General features: G+C 38.6%; 3 protein-coding genes across 3 annotated transcripts; all 3 read left to right on the top strand.

The window, feature by feature from the left end:
• LOC18605473 lies at positions 389–3035 on the top strand. Its single transcript, XM_007038493.2, has one exon. The coding sequence runs from the start codon at positions 589–591 to the stop codon at positions 2647–2649; it is 2061 nt and encodes a 686-aa protein (XP_007038555.2). The 5' UTR covers positions 389–588; the 3' UTR covers positions 2650–3035.
• On the top strand, positions 17781–22596 carry LOC18605470 (hydroxymethylglutaryl-CoA synthase). The gene is made up of 12 exons (XM_007038486.2): positions 17781–18048; positions 18154–18260; positions 18510–18642; positions 19159–19302; positions 19989–20147; positions 20302–20375; positions 20459–20534; positions 20625–20680; positions 20929–21016; positions 21110–21250; positions 21360–21509; positions 22122–22596. The coding sequence occupies exons 1-12, from the start codon at positions 17977–17979 to the stop codon at positions 22314–22316; spliced, it is 1395 nt and encodes a 464-aa protein (XP_007038548.2). The 5' UTR covers positions 17781–17976; the 3' UTR covers positions 22317–22596.
• LOC18605469 (transcription factor TCP19) lies at positions 23224–24979 on the top strand. The gene is made up of 2 exons (XM_018117519.1): positions 23224–23517; positions 23754–24979. The coding sequence occupies exon 2, from the start codon at positions 23781–23783 to the stop codon at positions 24828–24830; it is 1050 nt and encodes a 349-aa protein (XP_017973008.1). The 5' UTR covers positions 23224–23517; positions 23754–23780; the 3' UTR covers positions 24831–24979.

Here is a 25763-nt window from a genome sequence, read left to right as displayed (position 1 = left end):
AAAGCCTTCAGCTTGAAGCAACTTAGAAGCATTCTAAAGAGGCTTTTTCCTCTAACAATAAGCATCAATAATGCTGGCAGAATTAAAGGCGGTCCTGTCGTCCACTAACAGTTGTTGCTTTCAGTTTCCCACCTCTACCGTTCAAGGAAGTAATGAAAGATACCGAAATCCCTATTGGAAGGATGGGCATCATCATGTGACAACTACCTTTGGTTCTATTTGTTTCAGTGATATGATCTTGTATGAACATGACCACCCTGTTTCATTTTTTGGGCACCCGTGAATTTCCTCCATGGTTGATCTTTTTCAATGAATTGCTGATTGATTTGTAGCATTTAACTGTTAATGATGATGATGATGATCAAGGGGCTGATAGGGGTGGTGTAAATGAGGATAACGACCTTCAAGTAGGGACATGTGGAAGTCAACTTCAAAACAGAGGGGAGAAGAGGTCAACTTGATCAAGTGACTTGGTCTATGACTTCATTCACACTGACTCATCGGCCACCCCCGTCTATTATAAAACAAGTAGCACATAAAACAAATTAAAACATCCATTTGTAGAGTGTAAATAGTGCTTATAAAACCATGAAAGCTGATTTGAAAGAAGCCAACAATGAAGAAAAGGGTGGAGAAAGAGAAACCAATGAAAAAATATCAAGATCAATGATGGAAGAGAACAGAAAAACGCAATCCGCTTGCCTAAAAGAGGTATCGCAAGTATGCCTCCATGGCTGCTGCCCATCCCCTTTCCTCAGCGCACATGAGCCTCAGAGCAAAGCCTCCAAACCCACAAGCACTTCCGCAGCTTGTCGCCGTGACTTTGCATCGAAAACTACTTCCTCCATTTTCCCAAACACCCAATTCACCAATCATGAATCTCTTCCATCTGTGCAAGAATCGCTTGCTGAATTCACCAAAGCTTATCCACAGTACTCTGACACCTATCAAGTTGACCAAATACGAGCCCAAGAATATTATCATCTCTCGCTCTCCAACCGTACCTGCCTTGATTATCTTGGCATCGGCCTCTTTTCCTATTCCCAACCACAAAAACACGAGTCTCCAACATGTCGAATTGCCTCTTCTTCCTTCCCTGTGCCACCACAATCACCTCCTCCAATTTTGGATATTCCCTTCTTTGGTGTGTCTTACAAGACAGGGAATCTCAAGACACAGCTACTTCATGGTGGACCAGCATCAGAGCTGGAATCTGCGATCAGGAAGAGGATCATGACTTTTCTTAATGTTTCAGAAAATGATTACTGCATGGTTTTCACCGCGAATAAGACATCAGCTTTCAAACTTCTTGCAGAATCTTACCCCTTCCAGTCTAATAGGAAGCTTTTAACAGTCTATGATTATGAAAGTGAGGCAATTGAAGCCATGAACAATAGCTCCGAGAAAAAGGGGGCTAGAGTGATGTCAGCAGAATTCTCATGGCCAAGACTGAGAATTCAGTCATCAAAACTGAGAAAAATGGTTGAGAGCAAGGAAAAGAAGAAGAAGAAGAAAAGAGGTCTTTTTGTCTTCCCGCTTCATTCAAGGATGACTGGAGCCAGATATCCCTACCTCTGGATGAGCATCGCACAGGAAAATGGGTGGCATGTGTTGATTGATGCGTGTGCATTGGGACCAAAAGACATGGACAGCTTTGGCCTCTCACTCTTTCGTCCAGACTTCCTCATTTGTTCTTTCTACAAGGTTTTTGGAGAAAACCCTTCAGGATTTGCATGCCTCTTTGCCAAGAAATCAACCGTTTCGTTATTAGAAACTTCCACAAGTTCAGGGATGGTAGGTCTTATTCCCGCTGAGAAGCTGTTTCGTTCAGTAACTGAATCTTCCGGCACCGACTCTGAAGTTGAACAGACATCTAAGCCCAACTTACTAGTAGATAAACCAGCTACACCAAGCTCCATCTCAGGCCCTATTCCTGTCCAAGCTTCACAATCTGGAAGATTTGAAGTGGGGAAAACTTATGAGATTCAACATGCAGATATTGCTGAAAAACTGAAAGGCTTGGAAACGACTGAAATTTCAGAATCAGAGAAGGCTATTGATATAATTCAAGAGGATTATATGAAACAGGAAGGAGAGGTTGAATGTAGGGGCTTGGATCAGGTGGATTCATTAGGACTGGTAACAATTAGTAATAGAGCAAGGTGCCTCATCAATTGGCTTGTTAATGCTCTGTTGAAACTCCAGCATCCTAACACAAAGGGGATTCCCCTAGTTAGAATATATGGCCCAAAAATAAAATTTGATCGGGGACCAGCAATCGCATTCAATGTATTTGATTGGAAGGGAGAAAAAGTTGAACCCGTTCTTGTACAGAAACTCGCGGATCGTAGCAACATTTCTCTCAGCTATGGGTTCCTACACCATATATGTTTTACAGACAAGTATCAAGAAGAGAAGGACAAAGTCATTGAGAGAAGAAGTAATGAAGCCAAGGGTCTGGATGGAAACAAGGGAAAAGATAAAAATGATATGGGAATATCTGTAGTTACAGCTGCATTGGGGTTCCTAGCCAATTTTGAGGACATTTATAAGCTTTGGGCCTTCATTGCTCAGTTTCTGGATGCAGACTTTGTGGAGAAGGAGCGGTGGAGATACACAGCTCTAAATCAGAAAACTTTTGAAGTGTAAGCTCTAAAATTCAAAAAAAACTGCAGTCAACTCAACATTGAAGCCAAAGGTTTAACTACAGAATCGGAATTGCCAGATGAACAGAGGTACATACCCTGAATTTTTTTTTCAAGGTTATATGGTCAGAATCGCCACCAGATGATGTTACATTAAATATGCATTTTCATTTCATTATTGTATTCTTGTATGCACATTTCAATGAGAGAAAAGCTATACTTGATAAGAACAATGTAAGAAACTTGACATACATGATTGCCGTTGCAGTCCCAAAATCTGTCCTCTGCTCACTTCCTTTTGTTCTGTTTTTGTGCCATTCAGCTTTGAACTCCTTCACTCAGGAGTAAAGCACGAAATCCAGATTAATGACAGTTTGTACATTATAGTTCTACTTCAGAAAACAGTAGGAAACAACTGCATCCTCCTCATTACATTATTGGTTGATTTATTGAAGAAAAATTTGACTCACTATAGAAGAAGACTATTTCAAAACCTCATACCTCCAAAATCTCCAGAATCTAAATTACTTTCCCATCCTAGCTCGTATTAGACTTGTCCGAGTAGTTTATCAGATGTGTGTGTAAGATTGGTATCAACACCTGGAACTAATTAATTAAAAAAGTATTGCTGTCTGATAAATCAAATCAACCGTCCAAAACATTGTTGTTTTAAAATGAATGTGGAAACAACTTTCATACAAGAGTGAAAGTCTGCATCAGCTTAGCTACCTTCACAAGCAGGACTGCTGCACTTGATTTCTGATGCTAAAAGAGGCAGGCTTGAAGAAGTTGAAGTATTGCATCTCTATTTTCAGATACAAAAAGTCAGTAGAAAACTGTAATCTTCTTTAGTACTACTATATATTTTGAAATGCGACCATAAATTGTAAGAAATGCAGAAGCCTATTAAATGGATTCTGTTCAGAGGGTTAGCGGATGCTTAACCTATTTATCAACTGTATCTTACATCTAGACTTAAAGTTGATCATCGTTTTTTGATTTGAGAAAATCCTAGATGCCTTGCCAATGAAGTAAAAATGGCAGGAAGACTTTATTAGTAACAGGTGAAGAAGCTGCACTCTTGCTAAACGGAAGGCTCAGTCTTCAGCTTAACCACAAGCAACGTATTTTCTTCACCAGGTACTAGTCAACAATCACTCCCACAAAACTCTCATTAGACTCAGGTTGTAGGAAATTGTCTAGTAAGGTTTATTGGGAGAAAGCTACAAACCTGCTGCTGGTTTTTATTTCAAGCATAGTTTTATCAGCACCAGAGGACCAAAGTTTCATCATAGAGTTTAGTCCTGCAGAGCAAGTCAAGGATGCACCCATATTTCATTGTGCTTTGTACTCTGGGAGGGATTGAAAAGTGGATCTATTATGAGTAATTGATTTGCCTTACTCAAATACTCATTCTCGACATAACTGTCCATGGGAGCAAAACTAGCCTCCAAACACATCAAAACGCTTGCCTTACAGTCAATCCATTTCCAATTATGTATTGTATGCCCCTTTCCCAAAATTAAATACTCCCCGGCGTCTGAGGCTTGACTAGAGTGATTGATAAAAAAAATCCTTGTTTCTCCTGTTTTTGGGTCAACAAGTCCACATCCATTCTCTAAACAAATCTATAGTCATACATAAACAACCCCCAACCCTGACGAACCCAGATATAATACCAATAATGAAGTCATATCAACACTACCAAGCTTGTATGTATGTCACTTGGTGTCGACATGATACATGAGCTTAATGCTTGCATCTATTAATGAACACTAGTTCTAGTCAATGTCAATCACGTACGGCCTAGCTTTAGGATATTTTTATTATATCAGCTACTTATTAGTATGATAAACTACTATCCCATGTTAGATCACAATAAATGGACTGCACGTATATATATACTCTAATTCTTTCGGTCATTGCTAGCAAGGCAAATTCCTTAAGCTAATGAGGTTTGTTCCGATTATAAAATGGCATGGTCAGCCAACGGCAGCGACGCTAGGAAAACAAAGTTAGGTTACTAGTATTCGCTTTGCTTTAAATTCTAAAAAAATGGATCAGCAACTTAGAGCGAGAGAGAGAGAAAGAGAGCTTAGAGCGAGAGAGGGAGTGGGGGCGAGACAGAGTGGTCTAGGTAGAGATGTTTGGCATGCTCAGAGGATCGCGAACCCAAACCAGGCTAAGGGCGATAGGGATCAGGAGCATCGAAATACAGTTGGAGGTAGGAAAAGGGATCCTTGGGGAGTGGAGAGATGGAGAAGAACTCTGTTCACGGCCTTTGTAGGAAATCTTCAACAGAACGTGGAATGGAGGCAACTAAAAGGTTCTTTGATGAATTTGGAGTGGTGGTTGATATCTTTCTTCCTCGCCCTAAGAGAAGCACGGCAACCAGGTATGCTTTTGTGCGGTACAGGGAGGAACGGGAACTGGCAAGAGCAATCTTCTTGGGGCATGGTCGAAAGATAAATGGGAGGCGGATAAGGGTACTGGAAGCCGAAAAGCCAAAAGATCTGAAAGCGAACAGAGATGGTGATGTGCTGGAGAATAGAATCTTAAAGGGGAAGGGAGAGAACAGCAGAACCTTTAAGGAAACACTGGTAGCAAATGCTCCGATGGGTAACAAAGGGGATCAAGAGGAACAGTCGGGAAATGAAATTGTTAACAGAAAAATCACCAGTGTGGTCATAAAGGAGGAAAATCTTGAGTGGTTGGGGAGAAGTGCTTTGGGACAACTAAGAAGCCCAATAAATTGTGGTTCAGTGGAATGTTCGTTGTTCAGGGAAGGAATTTTGGCACAGGTCCGTCCAGTAGGAGGGCTCTTCGTCTTGGTAACGTTCAGAGATAGACAGGAAATGGAGGATTACTTGGACAGATGCATGGATTTGTTTGAACCGTGGTTTGCTTCCCTGTCACCGTATAGTGTTGGTCAAGATGAAAGGAGTTTCAATGTCTGGGTCAAACTTGAAGGGATTCCACTTCATGTATGGCACGAAAGTAGTTTCAAAGCTATAGGGGACACGTGGGGAAAATTCATAAAGGCAGACAAGGAGACCATGGAAAGCTGGAGACTTGATCAAGCTTTAATTTGTATGGAGGTTAAATCTTTGAAGCAGATAACGACGTACACTCATCTCAAGGTTAATGGAAGAGACTATTTCATCATAGATACGATAGTGAACGTTATTAAAAGTGAACCAAGGGTGAGAGCTTCCAGCTATGGTGAAAAGACATCAGACTCTAAGCCAGAAAGTCGATGGTCGGAGGAAGGCCAACATGTAGATTGGGTTGACTCCGGTGGTTGCACACCAATCGAGGAAAATTGTATAAGGACTGTTGCAAGAATGAGAGAGGAAGAAAGTTTGCAGAGCCTACTAGCTAGGTCTATGAAAAGTGGCCAATTAAGTGAAGAAAGGTCTGACGAAAGAGAGTCAGAGATAGAAAGGAGGTCAATGTTTGAAATGAATTAGGCGAAAAAAGAGCAAATTTCAAATTCAAATAGTGAATGGATAGGCAAGGAGGAGGACACGAGTCCAAGTGAAAAAGAGGCAGAGGAGAAAGATGGGGCTAAAAAAGTGACCCAAGAAGGAGTCAAAGCAGGTGAGACGGGCCAACAACTGGGGTCAAATAAAAGCAGTAAGAGATAAAAGGCGATTAAAGAAAAGTAATGTCTTGGTCAGCAGGGGTACAACCCAACGAATAGTCGGGGAAGCGAGAATGGATTGAATGGATTTGAAAAAAGGGCCCAAAATGCTCATGAGAAGTGTAAAGGCATAGATGGAAACACCAGTGCTAAAGAATTATTTGTAAGTGGGGAAAAATTGGGCAGTTGTGATGAGGCTACCCAAATGGAGAGAAAAAGAACGAAGGGAGAGTCCATCCTGGCAGAAGGCAACAGAGGCTCGGTGAACTTAATGGGTGAAGATTTGCTGAAGGAAAAATGAAGTACAATTATGCTTGACAGCAGTGTGACACAAAGTACATCAATGCTAAAAAATCTAATCAGGAAAGGAAGGAGCAAGATTGGGAGTAAGTCAATAGCAGAGAAACAGAAGTGGATCAGAGAAGGAGATGTGGTGAGTTATAAAAACAGAGGGAGGAGCTGCAAAATTGAGGGAGAATCAGAAGAAACCACTTTCGATATTTATCGAAGGAACAAGTCCAAGGTAGGAAGGGAAAGGAAAACAATAAGTAAGAAAAATAAGAGTGCAGAGCAAAATAGGGGCTTTGGTCACACAGAGGAAAGGTTTTGAGACCGGGGGAGGCAAGTGAAAGAAGGAGAATTAGAAGAAAAAAAATGAGGGATCGGTTGCAATACGGGCTAGGGGACCCCCAAGACTCACATGATGGAGGCGAAACGAAAGGAGAACAGCAGGAGGTCAGGAAGAGAATGGAAATAGAGGCAAAGAAAAATTGGGAAATGGGCAAAAGATTGGGCATGCATTTCTAGAAGAAACGGGAAGACGTTTTCAAGATTTTGTCTGAAATTGAAGCTCAAGATCATAAACTGAAACGAAACAAAAATTGATAAATCGATGGAAGCCAGGTATGTGTGAGACTTTGTGGTTTTTAGTGATAGTCATTTCTTGGGATGTTAGAGGATTAAGGAGAGCAGAAAAAAAAAGGATGGTTAAGAAATTAGTGGCAAAGAATAGTCCAAATGTGTTATTTTTTCAGGAGACAAAGTTGCAACAAGAACAGATTGAAATTTACAAGAGGTTGTGGGGGAGAGGTAACATCAGAGGTAAATTAGTTTGTTCAATGGGCAGATCAGGGGGACTCATAAGTATATGGAGGGAAGACTTCATAGAGATTGATGAATGTATTGAGAATAAAAATTTAATAATAATAATCGAAGAGGTTAATCAATTCAATAGAAAATGTGGTTTTGTGAATGTTTATGCACCAAATAAAGAAAGGGCGAGAAGAAGTCTGTGGTGTGAATTGACTGATATAATGATAGGGAGGAAGCTGATGTGGTGCTTAATAGGGGATTTTAATACTGTTCGAAATGAGTATGAGAGAATTGGAAATGGTGAAATTGGCAAATCAGTAAAGGCGTTTGGTGATTTTATTGATTCAATGGCTCTTATGGATTTACCACTAACGGGGAATAAGTACACATGGTGTGGGTATCGTGAGGGATGGGTCTTTAGTCACTTTGATCGTTTCCTTTTGATAGTTGAATGGGTGGAATACGTCCAAGAAATCATACAGGAATGTCTCCCTAATTCACTTTCTGATCATAGCCCTATCATTTCGAAGTCTAAAAATATGGATTGGGTACCTAAGCCGTTCAAGCTTTTTAATTACTGGATGGAGGAAAAAGGCTTCAAAGAGCTAGTGGTAGGAGCTTAGGGGAAGCAAAATTTTTCAGGGATGGGAATGAGGGGGATCTGGCATAAACTCAGGGAAATGAAAGCTGAAATAAAGGATTTGAAGGAGAAAAGTTTAGGGAACACTCAGCTTAAAATTCAATGGGTTGAAGAGGACTTGAAAAATTTACAGATGCAAGCGCAGGAACAAGATTTCGATCAAAGAGTGAAGGAAGAGACTGTTGCAAAGAAAGCATAGTTATGGGCTTTTTACCGTATGGATGAAAGAGAATGGCTTCAAAAATCAAGGGTCAAATAGGTGACTGATGGTGATCGAAATACAAGGTATTTCCATGCGATGGCATCGGCTAGAAGAAGAATTAACCTTATTGAGAAAATTCAAATCTATAAGGAGATAAGAGCATATCCTAACAGCATTAAAAATGAGATTGCAAATCATTTTGAAAGTTTGTATTGTCAGAAACAGGTGATTGAATTAGAGGACATGGATTGGCATTTTAACAAGCTCAACTATGACTCAACGCATAGGTTAGAGACTCCGTTTGGGGAAGAAAAGGTGTGGGAGATGATTCAAGGATGTGATGGCAACAAAGCTCCAGGTCCCGATGGTTTCAATTTGAACTTCTTCAAAATCATTGGGAAGTTGTGAAGGCTGATGTGATGAATTTCATGAAAGATTTTTATAAGAATGGAGAGTTAGGAAGAGGGATAAATTCTTCATTTATTGCACTTATTCCAAAGGTGCAAAATCCTACAAATTTGGGTGAATACAGGCCAATCAGCTTGGTGGGTAGTTTGTATAAGATAGTGTCCAAGACTTTAGCCAACCGCCTACGAAGGATAATTGGTGAGGTCATTGGCAGAAATCAATTTGCCTTTATGAGTGGAAGACAGTTAATGGATTGTTCGTTAATAGCAAATGAAGTAGTGGATTGGCTGAAAAAGGAAAGGTCGGGAGGTTTGATTCTCAAAGTTGATTTCGAAAAAGCTTATGACAGTGTGTGCTGGAATTTTTTAGATCTCATAATGAGAAAAATGGGGTTTGGAGAGAAATGGAGAAGATGAATCAAGGAATGCATTACCACAGCGAAGATCTCAGTTCTTGTCAATGGTTCACCAACGAAACAATTTGGTATGGAAAAGGGATTAAGGCAAGGATGCCCGCTGTCCCCCTTTCTCTTTAATATGGTGGCGGAAGCTTTGAGTTGTATGATGAATAAAGCAGCGAAGTTGGATTTATGTAAAGGGGTAGAGATAGGCAACAATGGTTTTGTGATTACTCATCTCCAATATGTCGATGACACAATCATTTTTAGTGAGCTGTCTCTTGAAAACATTTCAGTTATTAAAAGAATTTTGAGGTGCTTCCAAGAAGTGTCTGGGCTGAAGATAAATTTTCGCAAGAGTCACTTGATCGGACTTGGGGTCGAACGTGACATGGTGTTGAGTTGGGCAGACCAGATTGATTGCCAAGTGGGGTCCATTTCGACAACTTATTTAGGACTACCATTAGGTGTCAATCATAATTCGACTAAGTACTAGAAACCAGTGATTGATAGAATAGAGGCAAGGTTAGCGGGTTGGAAAGCCAAAATTCTGTCTATGGGAGGGAGAGTCACGGTTTTGAAGTCAATTTTGGCAAGTTTACCAATTTTCTACATGTCCCTATTCCAATTGCTTAGGAAAGTGAAATATGAGCTGGAGAAATTACAAAGAAAATTTTTATGGGGATGAGCGGAATAGAAGAGAGGTATTCATTATGTGAAGTGGGAAAAGGTTTGTAATTATAAGGAGTGTGGTGGGATTGGGCTTGTGGACTTGGAGGTCAAAAATAGGGCACTTCTCAACAAGTGGATTTAGAGGTACGGGAAGGAAAAAGATAGCTTATGGAGATAAATTCTGGTCCAGAAAATAGGTTGCGATTCTAATGAGCTTTTGCCAAACACGAGTGCAAATAGGAGAGTGTCAACTTTGTGAAAAAAAATTATTAGCCCTCTTTCCCCTTCTAACAAATTTTTTTGCAGGTACATTCAAAATTTGGGCTTATTGTAGGGAATGGTGAAAACTTGAATTTTTGGCAAGACGAATAATTTGAAGGTGTTGTATTGGTTGATGCTTTCCCAAGGATGTATGCTCTAGCAGTGAAAAAAAGTGGGAAGGTTGCTAAATTTGGCATTTGGGAGGATGGGAGGTGGGCATGGAATGTTCAATTTCGGTGGCAACTCTTTGACTGGGAGGTGGAGCAGTTGGAGCAGTTTCACAACAGCCTTAAAGAATTCCACCTTTGTAAGGATTTCAAAGATGAACTTGTGTGGAAGAGAGAAACGAGCGGCAACTACACAACAAAGTCTTTTTGCAGGTACGTCCATGTATCGAATGAGAATGTTGATAGAGTATGGAATTATGTGCGGGCTAATTTGTCTCCTTTTAGAATTGAGGTCTTTATGTGGCAACTGTTGCAAGGAAAAATCAGGGTCAAAGATGAATTAGCCAAAAGGGTGTGAATTTGAATAATATGCTTCAATGTGCTCTATGCAATGTTGTAAGGGAAACATGCGATCATCTGTTTATTACATGTAGAAAGTCTTGGAAGGTTTGGATGGGCTGGTGTAGAATGTGGGGTATGGGTTGGGTTTTGCCAAGCAATGTTAAGGATTTGTTTGCTGTGTGGAATGAGTGGCAATTAGGAGGTTTGGATGGCAAGATTTAGAGAATGGGGTTTTTTGCGATTGCTTGGTCTGTGTGGAAAAGCAGGAACGAAACTGTGTTTCAAGGCAAAGAATGAAATACTGATCAAGTGCTGGAGCTTGTAAGGATTTGAGTGGCAACTTGGGTGAATGCAAAATGGCCAAGGGAGTATCCATCAGCTTTTGATGTTTATAGACAACCCATGATTCAATGTCAACTGCCTAAAAAGGGACAAGAAAGGAAGGGAATATAATGGGACAAATCAAGGTACGGGCAAATGAAGTTTAATGTGGATGGTGCAGCTCGAGGTTGTCCGAGACCGATAGGGATTGAGGGAATATTAAGGGACCATAGAGGAAAAGTCAAAATTATTTTTTTAAAACCGATTAGTGAGACCGATTCTAATTTTGCTGAGATGATGGCAATTAAGGAAGCCTTTTTGATCCTTTCAGTTTCAAGATTGTAGGACAATCATAAGCTTTACATCGAAAATGATTCCAGCAATGCTGTAAAATGGATTAAGCATCCGGATGGGGCACCATGGAGAATGAGAAAGCTGATTTTGCAAACGGAAAGATTGAAAAGAGAAGTTAAGGGGTGGGAGATCCAACATGTAAGAAGAAAGGCTAACCAGAGAGCAGATGCCTTAGTAAATGAGGGACTTCAACTTCAGTCTTCTGTTTTGAGAACTTTTAGTTAATAGGGAGGTGCATGGGAGATGGGTCACTTGTATTAAGCTGCTGGTGATGGAGGGGTATTTCAGGCAACGTGGAGAACTTTGAAAGGATCCTGGATGTGTACAGGGGAGTTTTTCAACCTTTTGATTATATTTCTGGTTTTGTTGGATTCTTCTGTGAATGATTGTGTTGATGTATAGGGGCCCTGCTTTTATTTTTGTTCCTAGTTTCCTCTGTGGGTGTGTGGCTAAGGTTGTGCTAACCTTACTACTGGTTGGGGAGTGTAATGTGTTGTTTTTGGGGACACCTTGAGGTTGCTAGGACCTGTAGACTGTTTTTTGATGTTATATGCAGTGTGTTATTTTTTTAGGGAGGAGCATGTTTCTTCCCTTTGTTTGGTTGACAATTTAGCATGAATTGAATAAAATTCAGCTTTTCAAAAAAATAAAATAAAATGGCATGGTCATATGAACAATGAACAACACTAATTTTACAAATTTTTCATACATAATGCCCCGTTTTGAAAAAAAAATAAATAAGGGTGTCCTTGACAAGAAACTTCATGTAAATTCACAAGAAATCGAGTTCACGTACGCCATTGACAAAGACCATAGGTGAGACGACTTTTGCTTTGAAGAAAAACTCAAATAAAGCTCACAAGGATCAAAGATAAATTTTCAAAGAGACAAACCGAGGAACAGAGCAAGAACAAAGAAATTAGAATCAACCAGCCAACGATTCCTTTTTCCTTTTTTGAATTTATACTAACTCTTGCCTCGTGATTATAATCACTCCGCAAAGCTCGGATCAGTAACAAGCACAAAAAAACAAGAGAAAATACAGTTGAGAACAAAAAAACATTGAATTTTATGCTAGCAACTGTTTACAATGGCTATTACAGAAAACCAAAAAAAAAAAACACTTGACCTTTGATGGCTTAACAAACAGACACATGAAACGACAACTAGATAAGTTGTGTAACTAAGCAGCAAGTAATATATCTAAAAATAAACAACACTATAGGCTGCGTTCCAACATAAAAGAAAAAAAGCAAAACGATGCCGTATAAACACCCTTCAATCTTTTCCTTAAGAGATGTTGATTCGCACCTTTATTTGAAATTTCGACTACTAGAATCACAAAATTCAACAGACCTCCTTGATTCCAGTAGGATAGATCCCCAACTTGTCTCTAAGAAACTCAAATCGATCAACACTTAATCCCTTGGTAAAAATGTATGACGTTTGATCATTAATGTGATAGTATTCAAGTTGAATTGCACCTTCTTTAACAACATCTCTCAATGCATGAAACTTCACCCTTATGTGCTTTGTTCTGCCATGCTGAACAGGGTTTCTTGCAATGGCCATAGCTGATTGATTGTCAACTCTTATCAGAGTACCTTTGACTTGAGGAAAATTCAAGTCGGCAAGAACTTTTCTTAACCACAATGCTTGATTAACAGCTGCAGTAGTGGCTATGTACTCAACTTCAACTGATGATTGAGCAACAACTTCTTGCTTCCTTGAACTTCATGTAAACACACCACTACCAAAGGCAAAACAATATCTTCCAGTACTTTTAGAGTCTTCAATTGATCTAGCCTAGTCACTCTCAATGAAACCTTGCAATTCATAGCTTACTAACTTCAGAAACCTCAATCCATAATTTGCAATACTTTTCACATACCTCAAGATACATTTACTGCACTAAAGTGTTGAACTAATGGAGCTTACATGAATATGGATAGAAGGCTTGTGGCAAACATCACATTTGGTCTGATAGTAGTTAATTAAAACAAAGAGCCAATGATTCTTTTGTAAAGAGTTTCATTTGCCTTTTTTGCACCATCATCAATACAAAATCTACTTCCAATTGCTAATGGTGTTCTGATAACCTTATAATAATCCATGCGAAATTTCTTCAACAAGTTTTAAGCATACTTAAACTGATGAACCATAATTTGACCTATAGATTGCATAAACTCCATCCCCAAAAAATAAGTCATAAGCCCTAAATCAGTCATCTCAAATACCTTCAGCATATCAGCCTTGAACTCTGTTCAGCAATCACTTTCAGGTTTAATTATCAGCAAGCCATCCACATAAACAGCCACAACAAGCTTCACTAAATCATTATCCGTGTTAACATAAAAAGTAGATCCATTTATACTTTTATCAAAAACATGAATCCTTAAATGGTTATCCATTCTCTCATACTAGGCCCTGAGAGCCTGTTTAAGACCATACAATGCCTTTATTAACTTATAAACTTTTCCTTCAACACTTTTTTCTTCATACCCCTCTAGTTGTTCAACATAGATGTCGTTTTTTAGAAAGCCATTCATGAAAGCAAACTTGATATCCAAATTAAAAATCTTTCACCTTTCTTTAGCTGACAAAATAGCCAGCATTCTAATTGGATTGTGTGTTACAACTAGTGCAAAAGTCTCCATGTAATCTACCCCATACACTTGTGCAAGCCCCTTCACAATCAGTCTAGCCTTATACTTGTTCACTGAGCCATGAAGATTTAGCTTGGTCCTGAAAATCCACTTTACTCCTATCACATTTTAATTTGAAGGTTTGTCAACCAGTATCCATGTATTGTTTTTCTTAATCATCCCAATTTCAGCCTTCATTTTTGTTCTCCAATGATCATCTTTAGCTATTTCAATGAAGTTAGAGGACTTTGTCATAACAACATTGCATCTATTGTAGATATCCTACAATGAACGAGTGCCTCTGACAACCAGCCTTTCATCCTCTATGTGAATAGAGTCATCATCATCATCACTTACTTGAGGATTAGCAGAAACAACTACTTTATCAATTCTATCAACAGACTCAATTTCTCAATTTCAAAAATGCCCTTCATCAAAGAAAAATCTTTACTGATGAAAACCTTTTTAGATTTTACATCATAGAGCCTATATCCTTTTATTACTTCACTGTAGCGAATGAAAACCACAATAGTAGACTTAGCATCAAATTTTGATCTTTCCTCATCTGAGATTTTTGCATAACACAAACATCCAAAAGGTTTTGAAATGAGCAACAAAAAGCTTATGTCCAAACCATAACTCAAAAGCCATTTGCTGAGGTAGTACTCTGGAATAAGTTCTGTTTAGTATATAATTTAAAGTATTCACAGCCTCTGCCTAGAAATGCTTAGGCATATTTATTTAGTATAGTAGACACTTTGTCATTTAGTGTTCTATTCTTTCTTTCTGCCTTACCATTTTGCTATGAACTATAGGTTCCTGTTAGTTGATGTTGCACCCCATAATTTGCTAAATACTTCTCAAATTCTGCTATTGTAAATTCAATACCATTGTCACTTCTCAAGGTCTTAATGGTTGAGCTTGAGAAGTTTTTTACCAGGGCTTTAAACTGAACAAACTTATCCAAGGCACTAGATTTTTGCTTGATGAAATATACCTAGTAGTATTTTGTGAAGTCATTAATTAACAAGATGTAATATCTACTACCATTTAAGGAAGGATTCTTCATTGGCCCACTAAAATCAATATGGACCAATTCTAGTTTTTCAGTTGCTTTCCACTTACTCACTTTAAGAAAAGGCTTCCTTGTTTGCTTACCAAACTGATAAGCTTAACACAGCTTGTTTGGCTTTAGATTGCAAGCAATCTTTCAACAATGCCTTTAGATACCATAAGTGACAAAGAAGTGTAGTTTACATGACCAAGTCTTTTATGCTAAGTTTCAGACAAGTCATGTTCATTATATAAAGCCAAGTAAGTTGTGTCAACTAGATTCAATGGATAGCAATTAGTCTTCATTTCTACAGTAAATAGTTCTTCTCTATGTGGATCAAAGACTGTGCACAATTGATCTTTGAATAGCGAGGCATAATGCTTCTTTGAGTATTGACTAACACTCAGCAAATTTTGGTTAGCTTCTGGAACATAATGTACATTATTAATAAACTTATATCCTGAAACTGTCTCAACTCTCACAATTCCAACTCCAAGTATTCTTAAAAAGGTTCCATCTCCTATCTTAACTTTGGACTGAAAACTAGCATCCAAGATAGTGAAAAGACCTTTGTTACCTATGAGATGGTGTGAGTAGGCACTATCCAGTAGCTAGATATTGGTTTTTTTTTAGTCTTCCCCCATTGTAGCCATAAACAGAACCTCATCATCATTGTCTTCTTGTTTTTCTACAGCTGCTCAAGTTGTAGATTCAGTTTTCTTTGCTTTGCATACCTTCTTTACATGTCCCATCTACTAGCATGCCCTACATTTAACTGTGGGCCTATACCAATAGTACTTCTCAAAATGATTTTTCTTTTTACATATAGAGCAAGGTGGATATTTATCTGTTAAATTTTCCTGCTTCTCTTCTCCACTTTTGTTTCTCCCTTTTTGTTCAGCCTTCTTTGAACCTCCCATTTTTACTTTCAATCCCTTAGTTTTTGCAACTAGTGCATTCTCCACATATTCAGATCTCATGGCTCTCATCTGCTCAAGAACTAGTAGATTATTAATGAGCTCATTTACAATAAGCTTAGTCAAATCCTTAGAGTCTTCTAAGGAGGTGATCTTAGATTCAAATTGTTTGAGTAAGCTAATGAGAAACTTAGCTACAATTCTCCTCTCAGTAACTATTTCTCTTATCAACCTTAGCTCATTAACAATCCTAAGAACTCTATCAGAATAAGCTTGTATTCTGTCATTATTCCTCATTTTCAAAGTTTCAAACTTTCTAGTAAGATTCACAATCTAAGGCATTTTGGTAGTTTCATTGCCCTGAAATTCTTCTTTAAGTGTATCCTAAACTAACTTGGGATTTTTGAAATTAATAATTCTAGAAAAAATATTCTCAGATACAGCTGATTGAAGACAGATTAGAGCTTTGTACCTTTTAGTGACCTCTTCACTGTGTTACTTTATCTTGGCAATTGTTAGGTTAGCATGTCGTTACATAGGAACTTCACTATTCTCCATAACCTCCCAAAGGTCAAAAGCCTTCAAGTAGGATCTCATTTTCACAACCTAAACCCTATAATTTGAGCTTGTGAACATTGGTGCTGTTGATGCTAAAAAACTAGTGGTTGCAATAGATACCTTGCTCCAATCACTACCAATCACTAAGTAGACAACGAAAGTAGAGATCCCTCAAGACAGACGCTCTGATACTATGAAGAAAAACTGAAATAAAGCTCACAAGGATCAAAGATAAATTTCCAGAGAGAAAAACTAAGGAACAGAGCAAGAACAAAGAAATTGGAATCAACAAACCAACGATTCCTTTTTCATTTTTTAAATTTATACTAACTCTGGCCTCGTGATTACAATTACTCCACAAAGCTCAGATTAGTAACGAGCATAGAAAAAACAAGAGAAAATACGGTTGACCACAATATTCAAAGCTTTGAATTTTGTGCCAGCAACTGTTTACAACAGCTATTACAGAAAACAAAATAAAAAAACACTTAGCCTTTGATGGCTTAACAAACAAACACATGAAATGACAACAGATAAGTTGCATAATTAAGCAGCAAGCAATATAACCAAAAAGAAATGACACTACAAGCTATGTTTCAACATAAAAGAAAAAGAACAAAATGATGCCGTATAAACACCCTTCAATCATTTTCTTAAGGGCTGTTAATTCATGCCCTTACTTGAAACTTTAGCTACTAGAATCACAAAATTCAACATGCTTGTGAGATGTGAAAGTGAAACAAATTTAAGAGCTGATAAAATAACTTGTTTGAGCTAAAAGAGAGAAAATAGAACTTGGAAAAGGATATTGTTCCACTAGTGAAAATTAAGACCATAGTTTGATACTACTTGCCTACATTAATACTTCAACTTGCACAGGTACAACTCATGGTTTAGACATGCATCTTTTTAATCTAACTTGATAATTAATTAATTAATATGAATGAATTCGATTCAATTAATCCTTATCGTTAAATTTTTTTTATAATTAAAAGAGGAGGGATTCAAATTCTACTCTTTAGTAGAAGGATTATACATTAATTAATGAGTTACATGCTTAGATGCTCTTATCATTGAACTTACATTTGATTACAAATGTAATGCGCGAAAGAAGGTAAAATTAACTGTTAGAATATTGGTTACAATAAATTTATTTTCAATCCACTAATTGCTTTTGGGAGAACAACCGGAAGGACAAGTAGGTAGTACTACCGTACTAGTGTTTAGGTTTGGACCACGAGAATTGGGAACTGAAAGGAGAGACAAAACGACACAGTCTGGGGCCAGCGCGGGGGGTGAGGGGGTGGGGCGCGACGAAAGAGTCACATCACTCGGTCACTGACGGAGATCACATGGGCAAAATGAAAGGATGGTTTGATTTTTCCTTTGGAAAAGGTGGTCGTTGAGGTTCATTAGGGGATATTACTGAATTAGCTATATCTACCTTTCCACGCTCCACAATGGCATCCCCTGTAAATATCTCTCAAAAACACTGGTACCAAGTTTGTTATGTTTTTTCGCTTTCCTTCGCTTCGCTCCGGCGCACTCTCACGCTCTTCTCCCTCCCTGTCCTTCGAATCCTTCAGAAATCATTTTTGTGTCTTTTCTTTTTCGTCTCTCTCGTTTTCTCGGTGTCCAAACAAGAACCTTGAACTGAAATGGCTTCCCATCCCGAAAACGTAGGAATTCTCGCCATCGATATCTACTTCCCTCCTACTTGTATCCAGCAGGTAGTGATTTAATTTATCATTGGTTTTGTTCGGAATTTTATTTGATTAAGCTGATCAAACCGAAATGTAGTAATATTGGTTATTGCTACCAAAATTATATTATAGGAAGTACTGGAGGCACACGATGGTGCCAGCAAAGGAAAATACACCATTGGGCTTGGACAAGATTGCATGGCTTTTTGTACAGAAGTGGAAGATGTTATCTCAATGAGGTTATTTAATTTTCATTTATTTATCAATGCCTTCATTTCTCCTTTTGCTGAACTCCATGCTTAAAGAGAAGTTTAATTCTTGTTTAGAGCCCTTGTTATTGGATTCTTAGTTGCTTACAAATGCATTATTAACAAGTTGAGGTTATAATGCCACTCTTCTTGGTGTTTTTAGTTTTTACTACAACCGTAGCATCTGCAAATATTTGTTGGTAGTTGGTACTATGTTTTTGTTCCCTCTTTTGCTTTCAGTTTGACGGTTGTTACCTCACTGCTTGAGAAATATGAAATTGATCCAACTAAAATCGGACGCTTAGAAGTTGGCAGTGAGACCGTCATTGACAAGAGCAAGTCCATCAAGACCTTCCTGATGCAAATCTTTGAGGTATTTTCTTCTTCTTCATTTTTTTTTTAATTTTTGTAATTCTAGATTACATATAATCTATGAGAAAAAGGTACGTATTTATGGTGCACAGTTGGCTACTGCTTTAAGCCAAACGCCTGAATTGGGTGGATAATTAAGCAACTCAACTACAATATTTATGTTTGCTACCGTGTTGAGATTGATATTTTCAGCATTATCAATTTTACCTATTTAAGCTTACAGAGGCCCGAGCAAGCAAGCAATTATTACCCCATAAGGATTAACATGGCACTTAAATTTAGGTTTTCTCTACACTTTTTTAGAACATGATTGAAGTGCATAGGAAAAGAAGGCTCGTATTTATTAAACATGTGCAGATAGAGCATTTCTATACACACACACACACACACAAACACACGCACACATATGTATATGTATGTATGTATTTTCTATTTATGTGTATATGATATGTCTTTCTCCCCTCTTGCTCGCTGCAATTAAATAAATGCAAGTTTCTTATGTCTATTTGTAAAACAGGAATGTGGTAACACTGACATTGAAGGAGTTGACTCAACAAATGCATGCTATGGGGGAACTGCAGCTTTATTCAATTGTGTAAACTGGGTGGAAAGTAGTTCATGGGATGGGCGCTATGGGCTGGTTGTGTGCACAGACAGTGCGGTATGATATCCTTGGAGTTAAAACTCTACATTTCATTATTAGTCTTTCTCCTTGTTTTATTTTCTTTTCAAGAAAAAAGGAAAAAGTTCCTGGTTTATTCTCTTCTTCACAAAAGAACACTCTTGATATGAATCTTAGATCACCCCCCAAAATGATCAAGACCTCAAAGCAAATTTAAACATATTTTTATTATCATTTAATGAATTTTGGGGATATCAAAATTTGACTGTTCAATGCATACATGCTTCTGGTGAATGGCCTATGCACATGAAATCTAACTAGAGCAAGCTGAACCATATACATAATTGACTCATGGAGTTAATAACTCTGGCTGCTATATCCACTAAAATGTGCATCTATTGTGGTCAGAATTAGAGTGCGAGATAGTGAAGTCATAACTTTTATAATGTGCCAATTTCCAATTATTTTGCCAGCTCAAAAATGCACTTTTCTGCAAAATGAACAATAGTGTTCAGTTTTACTTTTATCCCCTTCACTCCATTCAATCCTTCAGGCAACTCAAACACTCAAGAAACATGTCTTTGAAGGTTTAGCCAAAACTCTCAGAGGCTAAATGAAATGCAATTCTTCTGACTATCAATCATGTGGTATCAATTCCATATTCTTTTCTAGCAAGTTCATTGTCATTATTTAAGGATATTTCAAAACAACAATCCATGTTGTAGGTATATGCAGAAGGGCCAGCTCGGCCTACTGGAGGCGCAGCTGCAATTGCCATGCTGGTTGGGCCAAATGCACCTATTGCTTTTGAGAGCAAATTCAGGGGAAGTCATATGTCACATGCCTATGATTTTTACAAGCCAAATCTTGCAAGTGAATACCCAGTTATACTTTCTCCTATCCTGTCAATCATTTTGTTCAATAATTAAGATGGCAGATTTTGTGATGCATTGCAGTACTTTTGAATTTGATTGTGCGCTGATATAGTAGACTTAACATTGCTTTTATCCTTTGCCCTTTTTTTATTTGCTCTTATAGGTTGTAGATGGAAAATTGTCTCAAACTTGTTATCTTATGGCACTTGATTTGTGCTACAAACATTTCTATGAGAAGTAAGTCTCTGCTGCATCAACAAATGCAGTCTTCTGTTGTCCATCTGTGCGACTAAACATTCATCTTCTTCTACTATTTATAGGTTTGAGAAACTACAGGGGAGGCCATTTTCAATTTCAGATGCTGATTATTTTGTGTTTCATTCTCCTTATAATAAGGTAGTGAAGTTTGCAATTCTGATCAATTTATTTGATTAATTTTTTTTTCTAGCTTGATTATTTATATCTTCTCTGGATCTCTGACTGCAGCTTGTTCAGAAGAGTTTTGCTCGGCTGTTCTTCAATGATTTCTTAAGGAATGCCAGGTTTGTATGTCACTTTGCTCCTCCCGTGTATCTTTTTTTGTATAAGTGTCCTCCCGTATGTCATCTTTTTAGTAAGTGTTTTGGAGCATAGTTTTCATGTAATGCTTTATGTCTACATACATGGAGATTTAATTAAAGGGCACTTAACTTACCCTAGTGCATGTTCTACTCCTTCCTAAATTTTACATTTCTATTTCATTCATACTCATAAGTTTCAAATTACTTTCTGCATTTGTGTTAATAAGCAGTTATATTGATGAGGGTGCAAAAGAGAAGCTAACCCCATTTTCAGGCCTATCCAATGATGAGAGCTATCAGAGCCGAGATCTTGAAAAGGTCGTTTTATGAATCTGTCAGTGTTATCAAAATTTGTTCTACCAACTCATAACCAACTGATCGCAGTTTTTGTTTTTTTGGTTAAATATACAGGCAAGTCAACAAGTAGCAAAACCTCTATATGATTCAATGGTGCAACCATCCACCTTATTACCAAAACAAGTTGGTAACATGTATACTGCGTCTCTATATGCAGCATTTGCATCCCTTCTTCACAACAAGCATACATCACTGGTAAGAATCTATAATGGTGTTGTTGGTGTAGTTTTCCAATCAACTTTTTGAGCACCCAGTTTCCTTGATTAAATTGTTCTTGAGCATAAATGTACTCATTTATTTTTAGGCAGGCAAACGGGTAGTAATGTTCTCGTATGGGAGTGGTTTAACTGCCACAATTTTCTCCCTCAAACTTCAAGATGGTCGACATCCTTTCAACTTGTTGAATATTGCAAAACTGATGAATGTTTCAGAGAAGTTGAAATTGAGACACGAGGTATTTCTTTTTATTTGTTCCTCTTACTCTGCTATGTTCACCAGCTTCAGCTTATGCCTGTCTTGATTTCAAGGTCAAGAAATACTTATCTGTAATAAGGTGGGATAAGATGGTAGAATAGAGTACTTCCTTTTGTTACCATATGTAAATTATTCCAGCACCTTGTTGCATTTCTGCTTTATTAAGTTTTTACTTTTTCCGCTGAAAATGCAACTTAGAATTTCAAGTGAGCAATTTCAGCATGGAATTTCCATGCTTGCATAAACATTTCTCGGGACATCAAGTTAAAAGGCAGGAGATAAACACTTAAAGCAGAAGGAATTAAGTAAAATAATCAAACTTCTTCTTTGTATTTATTTTCTGGGAAGTGAAAATAGTCCATTTTATCAGATATTCCGAAGGCTGAAAAGGCACATTTAGTAGAAGTTATAGGCAACTCAGGCTTGATTTTAGCAAATCAGCAAGAAAAATCATTGTAATGATAGTCTGATCTTTAGGTTCTATCCTATTTATTCTTTGTCTACATCTATATTCTGTTTCAGATTATTGTTATTCATTGCTTTCAGGGTATGACGAAATAGTTTAAATAAATTTCCTACTCGTCACTCGCAGTTTCCTCCTGAAAAATTTGTCGACACAATGAAGCTAATGGAGCAGCGGTATGGAGCAAAGGACTTTGTCACAAGCAAGGACAGTAGCCTTCTATTACCAGATACCTACTACCTCACTAAAGTCGACTCAATGTATCGAAGATTTTACAGTCGAAAGGCTAATGCTGCTGCTGCTACACCAGAACGGTTTTGCTAATTAAGGCCAATTGACAACTTAAACTAGGTAAGTGCAAAGGAAAGAGAACTGGGAAATTGTCGTGACATAGCAAGATATGTTATCTGGTTGGGGATTTATTGACTTTATTTTGGCTTATGTTCTAAATAATAGCATTGAAAGAATGGCTAGTTTATATTATCTCGTCCCTCGAAGGGCTCTCACATGTAATCTTGTTATTTTGATTTGGCACATTCGAAATGATTCTACAGATTATGACTCTTTGGCATTTAGTCCAAGATGGGCAGCCTTCCCATATCAACTGAATCTTTGCACAAATCCTCAAATGTGGACTGGTAAAAGTACAATTCTTCTTCTCAAACCAAATTCAGAGTACGGGCCTCTATTAGTGGACGTGCAAATTTAATACTAGTATTTCTTGGGTACGGTTTTTTCTGTTGCAACTGTCCTACCCAAACCCAAACTAAGCACGTCTAATTAATGTCAATTACGAATGAGAAAAGAAATTCATGCAGTCGAGGTTATATTGTTTCTGTCCAATTAAACCTATTGGATTACATCCCCTGCCTGGACTGCAAATCCTAACTCTGCTGAACATGATATGCTGCTAAGTGTGGACAAACCACTCATGCTACTAGGTGGCTGGTGATGGGTTTTTGTTTTCTCAGAAGTGGTTGATGCCACGGAACTTTTCGTAGTTCCGCAACTCATAAAAGGTCAATCATTTTTGCAAGGTTGGGACTTGGAAGAATAAAATCTCTTCTCAAAAGAAAGGTAATCCCTTTTGAAATGTCCTGTTCCATTGTGTTTCTCCATAGAGAAGATTAGAGTACGAATGGCTTGAGCATTTGTGGGTTGAAATTTGAACCCTAAGGAATCATTACTTCCAGTTAAAACTTTATAAAGAAATTCAATCAATTCGTTATCTGATGCAGCGTTTATCAATGGCTATGAGATTACTTGCCCAAGTTGACGTTATCGAACAATATCAACCCCTTTCAAAAATCCCCACAGAAATCTAGAACAGCTTTTCAGGAGAAATTACCAATTTTGACCTAATTATCTTATAAAAATGGGACACGCCACGTGTCACCATCTCCGATCACTAATCTTTAAGAGATGCTCCCAGCCGTCGATTCATTCATCTCTATAAATAAATACTCCTCTTTTCGGGTCCCTCTGTTTCTCTATCTTGTAAAGATGGTGGGGCTGCTTCTTTAGGGTTTGTTCCTTTCTCTCTTCCTCTTTCTATTTAATTTTTTTTTACTTAATTACTTAATCTCTGTTCCACGTCCCACTCTTTCTAATCGGTCTGTCACAGTATGATAGGAAAGGCCAAGAGGCTAAATTCAAAACCCAGTCAACTTATTTTCCCGACTAGAAATTAGGCTACTTTAGAAGAAAATCCTCTCATCTTTTAGGCTAATCCTCCTTAATATTTTGTGGGTTTGTTGATAGGTTGAAAATCCTTTTGCTGCGAAAACCATGGAGTGCAACCAAAATCAAACCATAGAAGAAATCGACGAGAGCATCAACAACAACACCACCATCATCATCATTGAAGAACAACAACAACAAAGCAACAACACCACCCCAAGTTTCTCACCTTCAGAGGCAACCGTAATGGACCCCAACCAACCCATGAAGGAAGAAGACTTAACAGACACGGAGCCACGAGAATTTACCAACTCGACCCTCGTTCATGGCCTCGTTCCAGTCATGCCTGCTGCCCAAACCAACCGCTCTTTTGTCCCCAAACGCCCATCAAAAGACCGTCATACGAAAGTTGAAGGCCGTGGCCGTAGGATCCGCATGCCTGCCACTTGTGCGGCCAGGATTTTCCAGCTGACCAGAGAACTGGGTCACAAGTCCGATGGTGAAACAATCAGGTGGTTATTAGAACACGCGGAACCAGCTATTATTGAAGCTACAGGCACGGGCACGGTCCCTGCTATTGCTGTTTCTGTTAATGGCACTCTCAAGATACCAACTTCTTCAGGGAAACAAGATGGTGACTTGCCAAGAAAACGTAGGAAAAGACCGTCAAATAGTGAGTTTATTGACGTTAATGAGCATCAAAGTTCAGTTTCTTCAGGTTTGGCACCAATTGCTCCAGTGACTTATAGCAGTATCAATGTGAATTCGCAAGGGTTGGTTCCTTTATGGCCTATGGGTACTTTTGGTGTTCTTCCTGCTGCTGCTGGTGGGGCGCCTGGTTCAAACCAGGCACAGTTATGGGCGATTCCAGCAACTGCAACACCGTTTTTCAACGTTGCACGTCGACCAATATCTAGCTTTGTGTCTGCTATGCAGCCAGAGGTGCAGGGTTCCAGTGATGGCACGATGGGTTCGAGTGGTGTGCCCAGTTCTAATTCAGGTACTACAAGCGTGGCTGGGGTTAGCAGTAGTAGTAATGGTAATAGTAATAGTACAACCCAGATGCTTAGGGATTTTTCTTTGGAGATTCTTGATAAGAGAGAGCTTCAATTCTTGGGTCGTCCTGCAAATCACCAAACGCCATGTTCAAAGCCTTGAGAGGAGGAGAAGGTTAGGCTTCTTGACTGTGATGATACAGAGTAAGAGTTTAGGGTTTTAGAATGGTTTTTTTATTTTATATTTTGTAATTGTAGGACCATAGGGAAAAAGAAATTGCAAAGAACAGCAAAGGGCTTTGGTCGTTTCAATCTTTTGCTTGCCCATATATTATCTTCTTTCTGCACATATATATATATATATATTTCCATATGCTCCTCGGAAATGTTTTTGGGGAGAAAACTTTTCTGGTCCCACTGACGGTGGGGTCACGTGATATTGGGATATGCACGTGGATGGTGGGTCTCATATTCTGGGGACGCGTGGGGTCGTTTTCTGATGGGTGGGTCAACAAGGAAAGTTGAGGACTAGAGACTAGAGGGGGGGAGGTGTGGTGGCCCGTGGACCAAGCCGAGCGGTTTTATGTGGGCCACACGTACTTGTCACGTGAGGGAGGCACGTGTACCTAGGGGTGCGGACCCCACCGAAACCAAAATTTGTGATGCTGATCTTTTGCTTTGCGTTGCGTTGGCCTTTCTGGTACCAGAAGGCTTCCCTGTGCTGGATGCCTGGATGGTCCCTAACTTTTAACCCCAACTTTTTAGGTCTGCTTTTTGGGCAGACCAGACTGGCCCCTGCTGACACGCGTCATCCGCCGAGCTGTTCTTGTGGGGACCAGCTTTTTTCAGTGCTTGACACGTGGCTCTCTTTCATGCCTCCATTCTCTTTTTTAATCAACGGACTGATCACGATCATTCGCTTTAGCAAAGTCCTTATTGATGGATATTCTGTCCCATGTACACTTACCAACAATGTAAAGAAAGGATATTCTCCCCTCAAAAATTTGATTCCAAAATTCGGATTTGTCCTTGCGCATTTAAATGGCACTAATTTGGAAGGCTTTGGTATTGGGTTAGTTGTGGTTGCCACAATAAT

The sequence above is a fragment of the Theobroma cacao genome, chromosome 3, assembly GCF_000208745.1.
Source record: "Theobroma cacao cultivar B97-61/B2 chromosome 3, Criollo_cocoa_genome_V2, whole genome shotgun sequence".
NCBI lineage: Eukaryota > Viridiplantae > Streptophyta > Magnoliopsida > Malvales > Malvaceae > Theobroma > Theobroma cacao.
Note: the sequence above shows the minus strand (reverse complement) of the source record. Positions and strands in the feature narration are given on the sequence as shown.

Coding starts and splice junctions, on each gene's coding strand:
- LOC18605473 (XM_007038493.2), top strand. CDS start 589: ATGAAAGCTGATTTGAAAGAAGCCAACAATGAAGAAAAGGGTGGAGAA.
- LOC18605470 (XM_007038486.2), top strand. CDS start 17,977: ATGGCTTCCCATCCCGAAAACGTAGGAATTCTCGCCATCGATATCTAC. Junction 18,643..19,158: donor TCCTGATGCAAATCTTTGAG/GTATTTTCTTCT, acceptor TTTGTAAAACAG/GAATGTGGTAACACTGACAT. Junction 21,510..22,121: donor AGTTGAAATTGAGACACGAG/GTATTTCTTTTT, acceptor CGTCACTCGCAG/TTTCCTCCTGAAAAATTTGT.
- LOC18605469 (XM_018117519.1), top strand. CDS start 23,781: ATGGAGTGCAACCAAAATCAAACCATAGAAGAAATCGACGAGAGCATC.